This window comes from Aspergillus alliaceus (assembly GCF_009176365.1).
Source record: "Aspergillus alliaceus strain CBS 536.65 unplaced genomic scaffold BDW43scaffold_27, whole genome shotgun sequence".
Lineage (NCBI taxonomy): Eukaryota > Fungi > Ascomycota > Eurotiomycetes > Eurotiales > Aspergillaceae > Aspergillus > Aspergillus alliaceus.
The window spans coordinates 125366-140452 of record NW_022474710.1 but is presented as its reverse complement, the minus strand read 5'-3'; the positions used below and the strand labels follow the sequence as shown (position 1 = coordinate 140452).

Genomic DNA, 15087 nt, shown 5'->3' with positions numbered 1-15087 from the left:
TAGGACTTAGTAGTAGTAGGAGGAGGAGGAGGAGGAGGAGGAGGAGGAGGAGGTAAGTACAATACTTTAATATGAGAGCGTGGTCTTCCAATGAGGTTCCGCCTAGACATCTAGCTCACACCAATCCTCTTCTGGTTTAGGAGCCGGTCCTACAACTTTTCCTTCTCCAGCCTCATGTGATTAGTCATTCCATTCCTCACTCGCCTTCAGCTCTCAGCTTTCCGCCTCCTCTCCCCAACTGTCCGGTTCTATCCCCCCGGTTCAGCTGTCTTGTCCCCATTAGAGTCCGTTGGATTGGACGTGATTAGGGATTGTCCGCATCTGGTTGTATTACATCTATTCATCCTTCTTCATAAGGCTTCTTGTAGGTCGCCTGTCTAGCCCTCTTTTATCGTGTTCACTGCAGTCACCACCCTTGTCTCTCATCTGGCCCCTATTTCCCTGCTTCATCTTGTCACTCTCTATCAGAGTATACCACTTTATCTTAACTTAGGCCAATCCTTGACACCTACTCTGCTCACTGCTCTTTTCTTCTATATCTTGAAGTCGTCGGTTAATTCGTCGCGCCCCCCCCCCTTGGCCCACGAGACCTACAGTACTTCTTGCAATTTGTGCACCATTCTCTTTCTTTATTTTCTCTCTTGCTCTCGCGAGCACCCTGCTTTTTTACCTCTCAGTTTCAGGTTGATTCTTGTCACTATATGAAAAATGCCTTTCCTGCATCCCTCCCGCTTGGCGGGCTTTAGCTTCAGCTTCATCTTTTCTCAGCACATCCCGTTTCTTTTACCCTTCGTCAACGTCCAAGCTACCAGACACCCCTGTGAAGTGAAAAGATTTGCTCTAATATTAATGGTCTTCGGTCTTAGCTTACGTGTACGGTTCCAAACGTCTCTGCGAACCTTCCGGTTGTCCCGACTACTCCTAGATCGAGCTACTAATCAGTATCCCTGTCGCATATCGCTTTGACCGTGGCCCTAGTTAGGACATCTGGCATCTGATATAGTGACTTGGAATCTTTCTTCCACCCTTCCCAGATGGATTCTTATGATGGCTATGGGTCTCCCGGAAGGACCCGTGAAGGGGACACTTACACCTCTAGGGCAGCAGTCGATTCTTATAGACGAAGGTCACCTAGTAAGTATCTAAGACCATCTCTGCCCTTAACAGCGACATTGCTTAATCTGAAAGCTGCTGTAGTTTCCCAGGATCGTCGTCGCCCACGCGGACGCTCTCGCTCGCCTGCTATGATTGATCGCTACGAACCGTCTGACCGCCGCGCTTCCCGAGATGATTACTATGCTGCGCCCCGTGAGCATTCTCTCCGAGAACGTGAGGATCGCCGCCGTGCTCATTCCCCAAACGTTGCAAATATTGATCGCTATGTCCCTGGGCAAGATTCGGGGAAGCGACCCATCCCAGCCAATCCCCTCCCCAATCCCTTAAGTCTCGATTTCCAGGTCGGGTTTAACTTTTTCGCGGAGTGGTGGCGCGGTGAACAGTCGATCAAGGAGGAAAAGGAACGTGCAAAGCATGGCGGACGTCGCCCATCAGATCGTGTCAAGGGAGAACGCGAGGCTCGTGAAGACCGCGAGAGGGAGAGGGCGCAGATTCAGGACGCTTATGATACCTACAAGGTAGATCTTCAGATTAAGATGGCCAGAACATTCGTACAGCAACATCGAAGTGAAGAGTGGTTCAAAGAACGTTACGTCCCACAAGTCCGCGATCCTCTCCGCCGTCGCCTGATGGACTTCCGTGCCGGAGCTTATCAACAATGGGAGCGCGATATAGATGGTGGTTTGTTTGATGAATTCACCCTGGAGGGAATTTATAAAAGTGAGAGCGACGGAGCAGGTGGTGTCGTCGAGAAGGAAGAAGGCGAAACTACAGCTGTTGGCGAGACGCTCGGTGTCTTGGACTTGCTCCCGACTCGGGGTGGGGAGCTGCGAGATGAAGCGTTGTCTCAACCGGCTTTGCTTATTAAGACCTTGGCACCAAATGTGAGCCGTGAAAAAATAGAGGACTTCTGCAAGGAGCATCTGGGAGAGCAAGATGGCGGATTCAAATGGCTTAGCCTTAGCGATCCAAATCCTTCCAAGAAGTATCATCGAATGGGATGGATCATGCTACACCCGGCTCCGGATGTTACCGTGGTAGAGAGAGGGGATGGAAGAGAAGAGGAAGGTGAGGATATAGAGCATGACAAGGTGGCAAATGGAGCTGTGAGCGTGACCGCCGCCGAAAAGGCACTCGATGCGATCAATGATAAGACGATACATGACCCAGTTCACGGGGACTTCGTGTGCCATGTCGGCGTCCATGTCCCACCGTCCCAACCTCGCAAAAAGGCGCTGTGGGATTTGTTTTCCGCTCCGGAGCGCATCGAGCGGGATTTGGAACTGGCCCGACGACTGGTTTCAACACTTGATTCTGAGATGGGTGGAAACGCAGACGGCTATGCTAAAATCGAAGAGCGTGTCGAAGAGTTGCGTGGGAAGGGTTGGCTGCAACCTCCAGTCACGGGCCCTGTCAGTGTCAAGAAAAGAAGGAATGAATTTGACGCGGATGATATGGATGAGGGCGAAGCAGAAGAAGGCGAGGAGCAGGAAGGCTGGGATGATGACGAAGTGGACGACGAGGAACTCCTCGCGAAGAAGAAGAAACTTGACTTGATGGTAGAGTACCTGCGTAGGGTCTATAACTTCTGCTTCTTTTGCGTATTTGAGAGTGACTCTGTCCATGAGCTTACTCGAAAGTGCCCCGGTGGCCATCTTCGTCGGCCACGCGCTGGCCTCACTACACAATCCAAAGCTGTAGCTCGAGCGAGCGCCCTCGGCCAGCCTTTCCCTACTAAAAAGAAAGAACCGAACGAAGGAGAGGAGCAGTCATCCGTCGACGAAAAGCGACCGCAACGGTTCAGTTCCAAGTCAGAGCAGCAGCTACAGCGCGCGTTCAACTGGGTTAAGACATTTGAGGATAAGCTCCTTCAGATTCTCGAGCCAGAAAATGTCGATATTCGGAAGTTGGGCGGCAAGCCCGTTGATGAGGCGTTGGAGGAAGAGTTAGCGAAGTATGTCAAGCAGGAGGATGAATCCAAATACCGTTGCAAAGTGCCAGAGTGCACCAAACTCTTCAAGGCGGACTATTTCTGGCGCAAACATGTGGAAAAGCGTCACGCCGAATGGTTTGAGAGCATTAACAGTGACGTAAGTTCGAGTTCTTAAGCTTCAAAGCGATGCAAGACTAATGATGCAATAGCTTTCCTTGGTGAATGCCTATGTCTTAGACCCTGCTCGTATTGCACCGTCTCGGTCTGACGCAAATAGTAATGGCCATTTCCCTCTCAGCTCCGGCCAAACTCAAGTTGGCACTCCTCGTGGCTTCAGCCTTGCGGCCATGCCGCCGTACATTGGGCATAATGGCAATGTGCCTGGGGGTTTCCAGAGTTTACCCGGGGCTGGGCTGTCTAGTATTATGGGTGTTGCGAACCAAGCCGGTTCTTGGAGTGGAAATGGTTTGGTCTCTGGCGATCATTCCGGCTTGCATCAGCCAGGTGCCATGCGTCGTAATAACCGCTACAATAATCGGCCAGGACCATATGATCGCCGTGGTCCCCGGCATGCCACTGCAGGAAGCGGTCGTTTGAGCCCAGCTCGTGGTATACCGAGCTTGTATGGCTCTGGTGGTCGTCTTCCAGCTAACGCCGGTGTCCCGTATATCCCCCCCGGCCACCCTGCTGCGGCAGCCTTTGCTGGTACAGGTGGCTTTGCCGATGCTATGGGAGCTGGTACTGCCCAGCAAGCAATGGGCCCACGAGAAGCCGTTCAAGGCCGCAGCCTTAAGAGCTATGAGGACCTTGATGCGGTTGGCGGGACTGGAAGTGGTGAGCTGAACTATTGAGTGCAAGAGCTTCCTTTCTCTTTTCATAACCTTTCGTCTCTTTGAAATACGGCGTCAACAGGTTTTTTGTCTGCATTTTCGTTGATCAAGGCTGACTGACATATTGGAGTCAATATCTCTGTGCGTTTCACATTCACTATTTTGGTTCTATCACAGTACTCCAGCTTCTCTTTTCTATTTTGCCTTTAGTCGGTGGGGAGTTAGCATAGTGGAGAGTAGTAGTATTCTCTCTGGTTGCGACAATGCATGTACTTTGCCACACTCAAACTCGCCCAGGGCGATAAAATCCGGTGGTACCTGCTCCAAAATTGTCATCTTTTACTTTTTTGTACAATAGTTTCTATCTAACCAAAGCACAGAGATCAATGAACTACCTTTTCTATGTATAGCTTGATTGTACGTGTACAGCGAACTACAATCGTCAAAATAACTCTCCCCCCGGTGGACCTGACAGCCGACAGTGCATCTGAAGGGTGCAAATTAATACCCATTAGTTCCATGATTTCTCTGGCTTTTCACATTACATTTGTCATGTTTTATCTATGTATCATTGTATGTATGTGCAAACAGTACTCCTTAAAGAGGGGTTGCGGTCATCGTATTACATATCATGGCATGTGGATAACGACATCACCCCGGCCATCTCGCCACTGAGCGCCCATTTTGCGAACCCGGCGTTCGCTAGCTAAGAACAAGAGAAGGTATACATGAAAAGCAATTTCGCCCCATGCATAAGTTTTGAGAGTTAGCTGGCGAATATTCACTTCTCGCCACGCAGACCGCAGGCTATCATGCGGTAATTGAGTGTTTGGCACATCTTCGAGTATACACCATACTCCCCAACCAGCACGACCTTCTTTGATAAATTCCGCCAAGAAAGACCAGAAGCGAGAGAACATAGATATATCCCAGTTGCAAGCTCCGTTACTTCCCTCTGTGGAGACATCAGATTCGTGTGTCTCCGCTTCGGTGACATTAATACGGAGATACCAGTAGCCTCTTTCCAACTTATGTAGTTCTCTAGTTTGTTGGAGGGGGTTGTATGTCCTTCCCTTCAGGCGAGTAGCTAGCATTTCTAGGGTTGGAGTAATATGAGTTATAAAATGTTCTTTCGATATTGGAGGTAATGGGGGTCTGATCTCTGCAGGAATAGGAAAGCTTGTTGTGGGTAGTACAGCGAGATCACCAATTTGAGCAATATCAGCTTCCTCCGTTTTCCGCTGGATATGGCGAGGTTTCTTTAGGCCACCCCTTCGTGACAGTGAAATTGCCCGATCTCTCTTGGTGGGGGGTACATCCGGAGAACAAGGGGGCCAAGGGGGTGGGATAGTAGATGGCTGACGATCGACATTCTGCAGGTTGTCGGGGTCCGAAGATAACATCCCAGGTTGAGAGTCCGGAATAACGCTCACTGGACTATCAAGGAATTCTGTTTGAGAACAACTATGTGGCTGTTTTTCGAGAGCGATGGTCCCATTAGATATCATGATGGCCGGATGATTGGGTATATCATTAAGAGGGATCACAGGTTTTCGTGGAGGTGTGCGGTTGGAAGGTAGACCGTCGCTGGTGGCAGCAGAGGTAGTATCATCATGATCACTCCTACTATTGTCTGCTCTTGAAGTTATAACTTGGCGTGAGGCACCCTGGAAACTGAGAATGGCTTCAGCCTGAGCACGATAGCGGGCGTCGTCGCTCACCCCGCATGGCGCTGAGATGTGGACAAGAATTTCCGATCTTTCCATGACATCAGTGGGTAATATGACTGCACCATCGCGGAGTGCTCTTTTTCACATTCTATTCTTTAAGCGATGCTGTAGAAATTTTCAATCGACAAGCATTGCTAGTACCTGATTCAATTGAAGGTGAAAGCAATCATTAAAAATGGGTTGTGAAGAACAGAGAACGAGACTCCAAGGAGAAAAGCTCGGCGAGTCATGCGGAAGTGGGGTGCCTTCCCAGAGGGTACAAATCTAAACCTTCAATAGGTTCCGGATCGACATCGATAGTATACTAACATTGGATTTACGACTCCGATCTCTTGGCTCTCAAGTGGATTATCATTACTAGCACTTTAGTCATGGTTCCCAAGTAGAAGCTCCTATGGGGATCTCCGTCTAGTCTAAACTTGCTACTACTCTGTAGATGTTGTTTTAAAGGAGGGAGGAGGCGTGGAGAAAAGAGAAACAAGAGTTACGAGCCGGTCCATCAATTCCATTACCGACGAAATGGGTCCTTTTCTCTCTCTTTTTTTTTTTTTTTTTTTTTTTGGTGAGGGGCTACTGCCAGTAATTAATACTTACGTCTAGGTACGCATTGCCTGTGTCCCAATTGGAAATCTAACCATTGTAAGCGTAATACTACCTACTCTGTAAGTAGAGGACGAATGCCAATTTTATGGCATTACTGTAGTGATTTCAGGTGATAACCTTGTTTCACTAATGAACACGAAGTCTAGATGGTACCTGACCTTACTGTATGTATCATGTATATATGTAATGTAACTCTGCATGGTCCTACCTAGGTATGTATGTAGATATATACTACTTTGTACATGTTCTCCATATATACATACAACTACATACGAGGATACCACCTGAGAACCAGTGGATAAAAGGTAGAGTTAGTATTATTTTCCTATTATTTTCTCTCTCTCTCTCTCTCTCTCTCTCTTAACCGCCCTTTCGTATCCTAGGGCCATTAGAAGCTCCGGACTCTTTGGTAGGGTAATTAAATGGTGGTAAGAATGGATTCCCCCCAACGTTCCCTCTGCCAACCTAATTGGTACCAGTCAATGGTCAATCGGAAACACCTGAAAGAGACTCAAATTGACCTGTCTACTTGACAATCTCTTTCCCCCATACATTGAAGGCAACCTTTGCTTCAAATCTAAAACAGACTGAAGCCTTGGATATTTCACATCGAGATGACCACTATCTCACATTCAATGGAACAACTATCAAGATTGAGCGACCGTTTCACCATCAACAAGGTAGCACTCACGGTGCAACTCCCATCATGGGGAATTTCGATTGATATAACGGCAATGATTGATTCAAAACAAGCATAACCCTAGTTGAGTATTGTAGTATAGGATTTATTCGGTCTTTTCGGACATTATCCACTACAAGAAAAGCCCAGGAGCAAATACTGGAGGGGAAAGGAAATATCTACGACCAGATAGATGCTCGTTTCGGTCTTAATCGCGCTTGGGCGAGTCCGGTTTTACCCTCCACACGGGTGGATGCATTACTTGCTTTTTCACCTAGAAATAGAATCATCCAATCAATATAGGCGGCCGCACAAGAAGAGAAATGACCCCCCCAATAAAAAGAAAAAAAATGTGGGTGTACCACCTCATTTTGATTAACCTAGACAGAAGCCAGGCCGAGGAGTCAGATCTGTTTAGTTTATCTCTAATCCGAGTGGCAGGAAAACTCACCAAACTCACGAAAGAACAAACAGTGATCTTTGGATCTTTCTTTCTTTTTCTTTTTGGCGCCCCACCCTCTTTCACTTGCCATAATGACTTCCCAAATTATTATTTCCCTTCACTTGTTAACACTATCGACGATAATCCCAATTTTAAGGTGTCCCTTCCGATCTCTTCCAGCCTCCGCAAAGACCAAGACAACTAAACTGGAACCGGGGCCGCTGAAGAACGGGCCGACCTGAACCATCGAACCAATAAGGTCTTGACAGTCCGTGGATCAATCTCTTAGTATTTATCCATTGTCAACTGACGACCGGTTCTTCGTCCCACATCCTTTCTCTCGTCTCTGTGTGATTTCTTACCTTCTTTCCTTCCCTACAACCCTCCGACTCCTCCTTCACGATACCTTCCCTCCATACCTTCTTTGCTTCCTTTGGCCTTGTAGTTGTGGATAGAAATCCCCTAGTTGACATAAACTCAATTTCATAGTTGGGCGTATCGGGGGGAAATCATCCGGTCTGCCGGGGCGTTTGGATGTACATACATACTTGCTATCAACGGTAAGGACGCTTGGACGAAGCGAATCCACTTTATGGTGAGTAGTTTGTTTCAAGGCTAACAACGGTCGCAGAATGTTCATGACCTTCGCCATAATAAATTAACCTCTAGACCTATCCAGACCCCAATCCACCGGGCCCGTCCGTTCCTTTTCTGCCGAAGCCTTTTCCCTCATCTCTACGCCGGTCGCGTTCCACATTACCTTTCTCCTCGCATACACATACAACTATTATGGCTTCACTAAGTGATGGAGTGCTGCCTTTGGAGGCAGATGCGTTAAATCGGCAAAATGACGAACTTAATGGTAGGTGCAGCGGATCTCGCTCGTTTTATACTGTTGAAATGGAATTGAGGATGAAATGCGACCTCAGCCCTCATAGCGAATGCTCTACCAAACTTCATATGTCGTGAACCATGTTAGATGGCTATGCACTCTGTCTCCCCGCTCGGTCGCTTTCTTCCTTTCTTTCTTTTATATTGTTTTTCGTTTTCTATTTTTGCTTCTGCGGCGATATGGTGGTAGACATAGCTCGCCTAGTGATCACCGTTCTTTACCGGTATTTCGATTTCTGCCGCTAACCCGATGCCACTATAGGCCGACAATCACAGGGCAGCTTAATGAAAGCTTCTATGGGAACAGACTGGCTTAGATTTTTTGGAGGCGGGCAGAAAAAAGTGACGAGGGGTATGCACCTTGTTCGTTGTGTGTCTAATTCAGTACTGACGCCTGTCTATCCAGATGGCCAGCCAGCAAAACGGCGAGGCCCCAAACCGGACAGCAGACCAGCCCTTACAAGGCGCCAGGAATTGAATCGTCAGGCTCAAAGGTACGTCAACAAATCTTGCTCGGCCGCGTCATGACGGTATACCAATTGTGGGTGTTTAGGACACATCGTGAACGCAAGGAGCAGTACATGCGAGCGCTAGAGACTGAAGTCTCACGGTTACGGGAGGCCTACACACAAGAGATATCTGCGGCGAACTTGACTGTCCACCAGCATCGAGAGATGGTCCGGTCCTTGTCCAATGAAAACAACATATTAAAAGAAATCCTCGCTGCGAATGGCATCAACTACGAGGCGGAAGTGGAGCGTCGCAGGGCAGAACGCACGAGTCCAACAAACGGAACATATCAACCTAGTCCTTTTGCCAGCAGTAGTATCGGATCGCAGCCTGCAGCTGTCGCTCCATCAGCCCCATCAGCTCAACAAGCTTACACAACGCCGCCCACTACTGTTTCCGCCCCATCGTCCAGCCTTAGTCCTATTGCGAATGGGATAGAGCACATTGACGTCTCGCCAACTCAAGAATTAACGCCCCAGAATCAAAATTACAGCGCTGCTCCCTGTGATGCCCTGGCAACTCTTGACCGGATAGCCCCAGCAAGTCGCCAACCTCTCCAGCCAGCGGGTATATTCGAGAACGATCCTCAGTTGCAAGTCGATTTTATTCTGACGTATGCCCCCCCCCTTTCCCTCAACCATTTCCGTCTTCGTCTCTTTTAGTGATCCCTTGTTTTGGTTGCTATCTGCTCCTTCATTGCCGGTCTAACTGTGAATCAACAGGCTGGAGTCTCCATGTCGCGAGCATACCGATTACCTTTGCCGGCGGTCTATTACGGAAGCTGACGACGAGGATATGCCTTTCTCCGGACACGCATTAATGGCCTCCTGTCCACCACCCAGTTATATTTCCAACACAACCCCTGAACAACCTTTTCCGCATCAGACATACGACCTCCCGCATGCCAATCTGACAACGTTACTCAACCTGAGTCGACAGCTTGTGACTGACGGCCAAATCACGCCCATCATGGCGCTTCAATGCTTAAAAAACCATGAGATGTATGGCTCGTTGACCAGAGGGGATATCAAGATTATTATTGAGACGCTCAATACTAAAGTTCGGTGTTATGGGTTTGGGGCGGTGGTGGAAGATTTCGAGCTCATGGACTGCCTGAGTAGCGTTCTCGGATCTAAGGTCGACGTGGGATTCTCCCGCGCCGGAGATGACACGCTGTATTCATGATATCATGAAATGGAGGGGGTTATCTTCTTATTATTCTTATTTTTGGCCCCGAGGCTTAGGGTGGTGTATATAGATTAAAACACAGTGAGCATGGTTCTCTATCGGCTATGATTTGATAATGTATTGATGTGAAAACCTGATATATATCATTTAATTTACTTTATTTCCCCCCTCTTCTGTCTTTGGATCCTGGGGATTTTATTCCTCTCGTTTCCTGGAATATTGTACAGTTTTAATTATAAAGAATGTTACTTGTACTTCTATGGTAAGGTATTGCTTCCTATACGAGGAATGCAATGTTAATATTCCACGGGATCTGAACATATTAGACTTACGCATGTGCATAAGTTATCTGACGGTGTCAACTTTAGAGTCATACAGAGCAATCATCTTCAATCCCTATATCGCGCGCCACATCCCTGGCCAGCTCCCGTAAGTCCTCGCCATCCCGGATCCTCCCCACGATTCTCCAAACTAGATCCTCCGATCCCAACCTCAGAGCGGAGTACACGATTTCCATAGCGGCGGTCTCCTCTTCCTCTTCGAGGTCGTTGAACGACGACCGATACGCCACACGTTGTGCCATCTGCTCCTGTAGACGATTCACCTTGCCCCTGAGTTCGGTAATCATTTCCGCTTGCGCGATCGCCTCTCGATCTTCATTTGGGGCACTGTATTTGCATTCCTCTTGGATCCCCCGCGTAATGCAGGCTTCACAGGGTGACAGGCGGTTACACTATCATAGGTAACGTCGGTAAGTGGATGTGGATTGGGGCGAGTAGTATGTGAAACCTACCTTCACTTTGCGGTTTCGGCATGGGTGACATGAAGCCGTTGCCCGAGGCTTGGATTTGTGGCCCATTACTACGTCCATGGTACTATTATGTTCTATACTTCTTTTTTTACCCCCTTATTTCAAACTGTCATTCCTAGGAGGAATTTGGTGTACCATTATACGAATTAAGCTACCTAAGATCCAGGACATAGTTGTGGCCGACTTCTAAAAGTGGGTCCGCCACTTTTGGAATGGGATAATATTGTTCCAGAAGTGGCATGAGATCTGTGTATTGTGGCGGCAGAAAACTTTTCCAATCCATTTCAAAACATTTCACTTCTTTATATACACCTGCCACCTGCTCATTTCTGGTCTTGTGTTCTCCTGCTGGTTTCTTTAATGTTATGGGACTGACTTACAGGCTGCCCTATATCATGGGAGGCTGCCTAAGGCATCGCTGCCAAGCCTTTACCCCACAAATATTTCGTACGACGCGTTATTCCTGTCAATTAGCTATTTCTTCTTGTTCAATAGGCACGCTTAGGTTAGAACAGCTTATTTCGTCCCGTAACATTATTGAAAATAGATGGTATTAGCTTAAATAACTTTCACCTAAAGCCACTGTGCACGGACACCAGGCCACGTCCGGAAAATTAGCTCCGTTCCGATTATCGATGGGTCTACTCTAGAGGTAGGCGCCAACTAACGTAACTGGTAAACGAGCGGCCACTGCAAGCCAGCGGCCAGCTCTGGTATTCCATACAAATTGGCACTTTTTGACACTCGAATATCTCAGCAGCCACTAATAGTAAGGATATAAAATTTAAAGTACAATATAAGAGTCGGTGTATAAGTCAGTAACTAATTTTTTTTAATTCTTTTCTCTTTATTTTAAGCTACAGATCCAGAATATCAAAAATACAGCTGTAATATTCAATACCAACTAAACTATCGACTATATTAACTTTTCCATTATATATATAGTATATTATATATAGTTATTTATCCTCTTCTAGTTTTATATCCTTACTATTAGTGGCTGCTGAGATATTCGAGTGTCAAAAAGTGCCAATTTGTATGGAATACCAGAGCTGGCCGCTGGCTTGCAGTGGCCGCTCGTTTACCGATTACGTTATACACTCATGAATTCTGGTCGGAGTTGATTATAGTGGGTCTTTTTACCTAGTGGAAAGGCTTATGTATTTGAGTTGCTAATTCCAGGTGTAATTCTTTACAAAAATATCGGTTACTTATTTTAGATGGCCACGACAGCCATTTTACTCCTGTATTCGATAAAATATACAGCGAAAACGATATCATTCCTATCTATATACGGTCTCATTTCTCAATCAATCTTCAATCGCTTGATGTTGGCCTTTTTTCACCTTTAAATAAGGCGTTCAAAAGCTTAGTCTAAGATAAAATGCGTAAAGAAATCAACCATATAGATAAGCTTGATTTTATTTAGATCTATCCTAAAGCTCGCCATATAGCATTTGCCCTATGTAAATTTTATATTATTACGACTTCTGGTTGCTGAGATATTCAAGTATCCAAAAAGGTCGATTTGTATGGAATATAGAGCTGCGCAGCCCGCTTACATGCACAGCTCCCTTACCGAATACGCTACAAGTGAGGGGGTTCATTTGATGGTTTATTCTCCGAAGATTTGTCGTGTTGCTTTTGGCTTTTGGCTTGTCTCTTTTATGTTTTGGGGGGAGCTTTGGGATTATGATGTCTCCTTTTTCCTGGTTCGTGTTCCTTCATAACAAGATTGTCGTATGTGTGTTAATTGGCTAGAGCATCAGATGAATTCTTGGGTCGTGTATTTGTATACTAAACTACTAAGTACCCTTATTTATAAAGCTTGAACCTACTTTTTTTTATTGAATTAAGATTCCATGAGTATCAGTATAACTACTGTACGACCGAATCCGTATGTACATATGTACATGTATTTGTCTGCAGTCACCGGGCTGTAGGAGCTACTGAGGGCTACCGTACTTATTTGAGAGATGAATCAACCATGAAAAGCTACGTTCATAGACCCATATATAGTAGTTCACTGTCATCATCTTGTAAATAAGCAGTTCAGTACAGGAACATGTTGGAAATAGTGTATCGGTATCATATCCCCAAGGGGCGGTAGGTATCAAGTGTACGGGTACATGTGTTGTTGAGGAGAGTATCTAGGTACCGTGTAGAATCATTGAAAGGCATTCAAGACCTCGAGGGCAATCTTCATAGCTCTAACGACTTTTGAATATATGCGCCAAAAATTATCCGGGAAAAGGAACATAAGAATCACGACATGATATCATGGCAGACAGCAACTCAGGCATAAATTTACTCCTCATCCTCTTCGGCCTTCTGCTCCTCCGCCTCAGCGGCAGCCTCCTCATCCTCCTCGAAAGTGTTGGCCGGCACGCCATAGAGTCGAATAACAGGGCGGTTGGGATCCTTGATGAGAACGTACTTTTTGACCTTTTCCTCGTCTTCCTCAGCATCCAGGGCGCGGATACGGTCGACAATGGTGCGCACAATACCCCATCCGTTGCCCAGGTTCAGGTTCATTTGAGCGGCAAGATCGCGGGGCTTGTAGCCCACAACACCGAGGACAACGTGACCAGCGGCAGAACGGGGGTTGGCACGAGAGATGAAACCAAGCTTCATGCCGTCAGCCTTGGCAAGGATGGCCTGTGTGGTCCAGCGGGCAAGCTTAAGGCTGTTGTTCTTCATCTCTGTGGCGACGACAGCACCGCGCTGCGACCAGAGCTTGCTGCGCCAGTCCAGAGCACCACCAGAGCCCTGGGCCTTGCTGTCAAATTCGTTCAAGGCCTTGACAACCAGCTGCTGGTCTTCACCGTTGACCGGGTTCTTCAGAAGGGCGTCGACTTCAGTGCGGACGACCATGTTCAAAGGCTCCTCGTCGCGCTCCAAGGACAGATCGAAACGGCGATACTTGTAGGCCTTGGAGGCAAGAGGCTCGGTCTCTTCCGCGGCATTGTAGAAGGGGTTGGCATTCTTCATGTCCACCTTGGCGTCCTGGGACTCAGCGACAGTCTGCAGAGCGAAGTTATGGTTAATAAAGGTGGCCTCCATAGCAAGAGCGCTAGGAGTGTTAATCGATTCCTGCTTAGCGGAAGATTCGGCAACCTCGAGAGGAGCGTCAATGGCATTTTCGTTGACAGTCACCAGGTCGAGCGAGGCGCCCTCCCGCTTGTCGAAGTAGATCTTGTTGCCCTGGTGCACAATAACAATATCCCAGGAGTAGACACTGCGGGGGGCGCACATCAGCATAGACAGGATATCGGAAGTAGCGAAAACAGTGGCTTGGTCCTTCTCGGCGAGCTCCTGAATGACAGGGTCCTGGGAGGTAGTGACGTTGTAGGCAGCACGGTCCATGGACTGCAGTCTGCGCTCGGCGCCTTTGACGGGAGCCTTGTCGTAAGACCGGTCGTAGTAGTACAGGAAACCATACGAATCGATGTCCTCGCCATCAGGGGTCTCCAGGTTCAGCTTCAGCAGACGGCTGAAGTCCACTTCCTCCAGCATAGTCCAGTCGGGGCGCACATTGACAGACGGCTCACGAGTCCGCTGCGGCTTATCATAGTCCTTCCATCCGAAGCGACGTCCACGGTTGCTGCGACCGGCACGGTTGTCGTAGAAGCGATCACCCTGACCACGGCCAGCACCCACACGCTGGAAGCCAGCGCGACCGCCTCTCTGGCCCGCGCCACGCTGAGCGCGGCCACGAAAGACGGTGCCACCACCACGGCCAAAGGTGCGCTTAGCGGAGGTACGAGTATTGTCGACAACGGAGAAAGATGATTCATCTTCGGCAGCCTGAATGCTGAAAAGATTGGAGGAGCCGGCACCGTACACTTGCTGGTCTATTCAGAATTCATGTTAGCTGTGGATCCGTATGTAATTGTCTCTAGATTAGTTCATACCCCTGAAGTTACGGTTGTAGGCCTGACGGCCACCTCTTTGATCCTTGGACTCAGAGGTCCAGTCAGCCATACGGCCCAGTTTGTCACCCTTAGAGAAGGGAGCAAATGGAACACCATCCAGCATATTGTCGGTCGAGGTAGCGGGGCCCCAAGTGTCCTCCGCAGGCAGGGCCGCCACGATGTCGGCGACAGAGATAGGTGCCATGGTGTTTGGAGATACTAGCAGACTGGGAGAACGGGGAAATTAGGAAAAGTAAAACCAAAGAAAACAAAAATATCTCCGTTAGGGTATCTCGGCGGACAGTGAGATCACGAGCAGCGGAGATATTGATTATTGCGGTTGAGTTTTTGTGTCGCGAGTGGGCTTGTGGCTGGACGGCTTGGCTGATCTGCACTGCACCGCCACATCACGTGCTCTTTAGAGATATATTGTACTGAGT

At 47.9% G+C, this 15087-nt stretch overlaps 5 protein-coding genes across 5 annotated transcripts; 2 read left to right on the top strand and 3 right to left on the bottom strand.

Annotated features, from left to right (window-relative positions):
• Positions 1–1244: 1244 nt before the first annotated feature.
• On the top strand, positions 1245–3900 carry BDW43DRAFT_300907 (putative arsenite resistance protein Ars2; the record flags this gene model as incomplete). Its single annotated transcript, XM_032044973.1, has 2 exons — positions 1245–3206; positions 3259–3900. The coding sequence occupies 2 exons, from the start codon at positions 1245–1247 to the stop codon at positions 3898–3900; spliced, it is 2604 nt and encodes an 867-aa protein (XP_031899390.1).
• Positions 3901–4379: 479 nt separating this feature from the next.
• On the bottom strand, positions 4380–5797 carry BDW43DRAFT_278928 (uncharacterized protein). The gene has a single exon (XM_032042231.1). It carries the CDS (start codon positions 5643–5645, stop codon positions 4509–4511), a length of 1137 nt encoding a protein of 378 aa, XP_031899389.1. The 5' UTR covers positions 5646–5797; the 3' UTR covers positions 4380–4508.
• Positions 5798–7401: 1604 nt separating this feature from the next.
• Positions 7402–10079, top strand: flbB. Its single transcript, XM_032042230.1, has 5 exons — positions 7402–8195; positions 8487–8576; positions 8631–8718; positions 8778–9347; positions 9457–10079. Exons 1-5 carry the CDS (start codon positions 8123–8125, stop codon positions 9917–9919), a joined length of 1284 nt encoding a protein of 427 aa, XP_031899388.1. The 5' UTR covers positions 7402–8122; the 3' UTR covers positions 9920–10079.
• A 98-nt stretch (positions 10080–10177) lies between these two features.
• BDW43DRAFT_278916 (Zn(II)2Cys6 transcription factor domain-containing protein) lies at positions 10178–10869 on the bottom strand. Its single transcript, XM_032042229.1, has 2 exons — positions 10716–10869; positions 10178–10655 (listed from the first exon to the last, which is right to left on the bottom strand). The coding sequence occupies exons 1-2, from the start codon at positions 10791–10793 to the stop codon at positions 10293–10295; spliced, it is 441 nt and encodes a 146-aa protein (XP_031899387.1). The 5' UTR covers positions 10794–10869; the 3' UTR covers positions 10178–10292.
• A 1914-nt stretch (positions 10870–12783) lies between these two features.
• Positions 12784–14975, bottom strand: BDW43DRAFT_278914 (eukaryotic translation initiation factor 3 subunit D). Its single transcript, XM_032042228.1, has 2 exons — positions 14648–14975; positions 12784–14587 (listed from the first exon to the last, which is right to left on the bottom strand). Exons 1-2 carry the CDS (start codon positions 14850–14852, stop codon positions 13041–13043), a joined length of 1752 nt encoding a protein of 583 aa, XP_031899386.1. The 5' UTR covers positions 14853–14975; the 3' UTR covers positions 12784–13040.
• Positions 14976–15087: the final 112 nt, after the last annotated feature.

What these genes read in the sequence shown, in the direction of transcription:
- flbB (XM_032042230.1), top strand. Translation starts at nt 8,123, where the DNA reads ATGGCTTCACTAAGTGATGGAGTGCTGCCTTTGGAGGCAGATGCGTTA. An exon ending in GCAGAAAAAAGTGACGAGGG is followed by an intron (nt 8,577 to 8,630) that starts GTATGCACCTTG and finishes CTGTCTATCCAG; the next exon opens with ATGGCCAGCCAGCAAAACGG. An exon ending in CAAGTCGATTTTATTCTGAC is followed by an intron (nt 9,348 to 9,456) that starts GTATGCCCCCCC and finishes GTGAATCAACAG; the next exon opens with GCTGGAGTCTCCATGTCGCG.
- BDW43DRAFT_278914 (XM_032042228.1), bottom strand. Translation starts at nt 14,852, where the DNA reads ATGGCACCTATCTCTGTCGCCGACATCGTGGCGGCCCTGCCTGCGGAG. An exon ending in CTACAACCGTAACTTCAGGG is followed by an intron (nt 14,588 to 14,647) that starts GTATGAACTAAT and finishes AATTCTGAATAG; the next exon opens with ACCAGCAAGTGTACGGTGCC.
- BDW43DRAFT_278916 (XM_032042229.1), bottom strand. Translation starts at nt 10,793, where the DNA reads ATGGACGTAGTAATGGGCCACAAATCCAAGCCTCGGGCAACGGCTTCA. An exon ending in GCCGAAACCGCAAAGTGAAG is followed by an intron (nt 10,656 to 10,715) that starts GTAGGTTTCACA and finishes TACCTATGATAG; the next exon opens with TGTAACCGCCTGTCACCCTG.
- BDW43DRAFT_278928 (XM_032042231.1), bottom strand. Translation starts at nt 5,645, where the DNA reads ATGGAAAGATCGGAAATTCTTGTCCACATCTCAGCGCCATGCGGGGTG.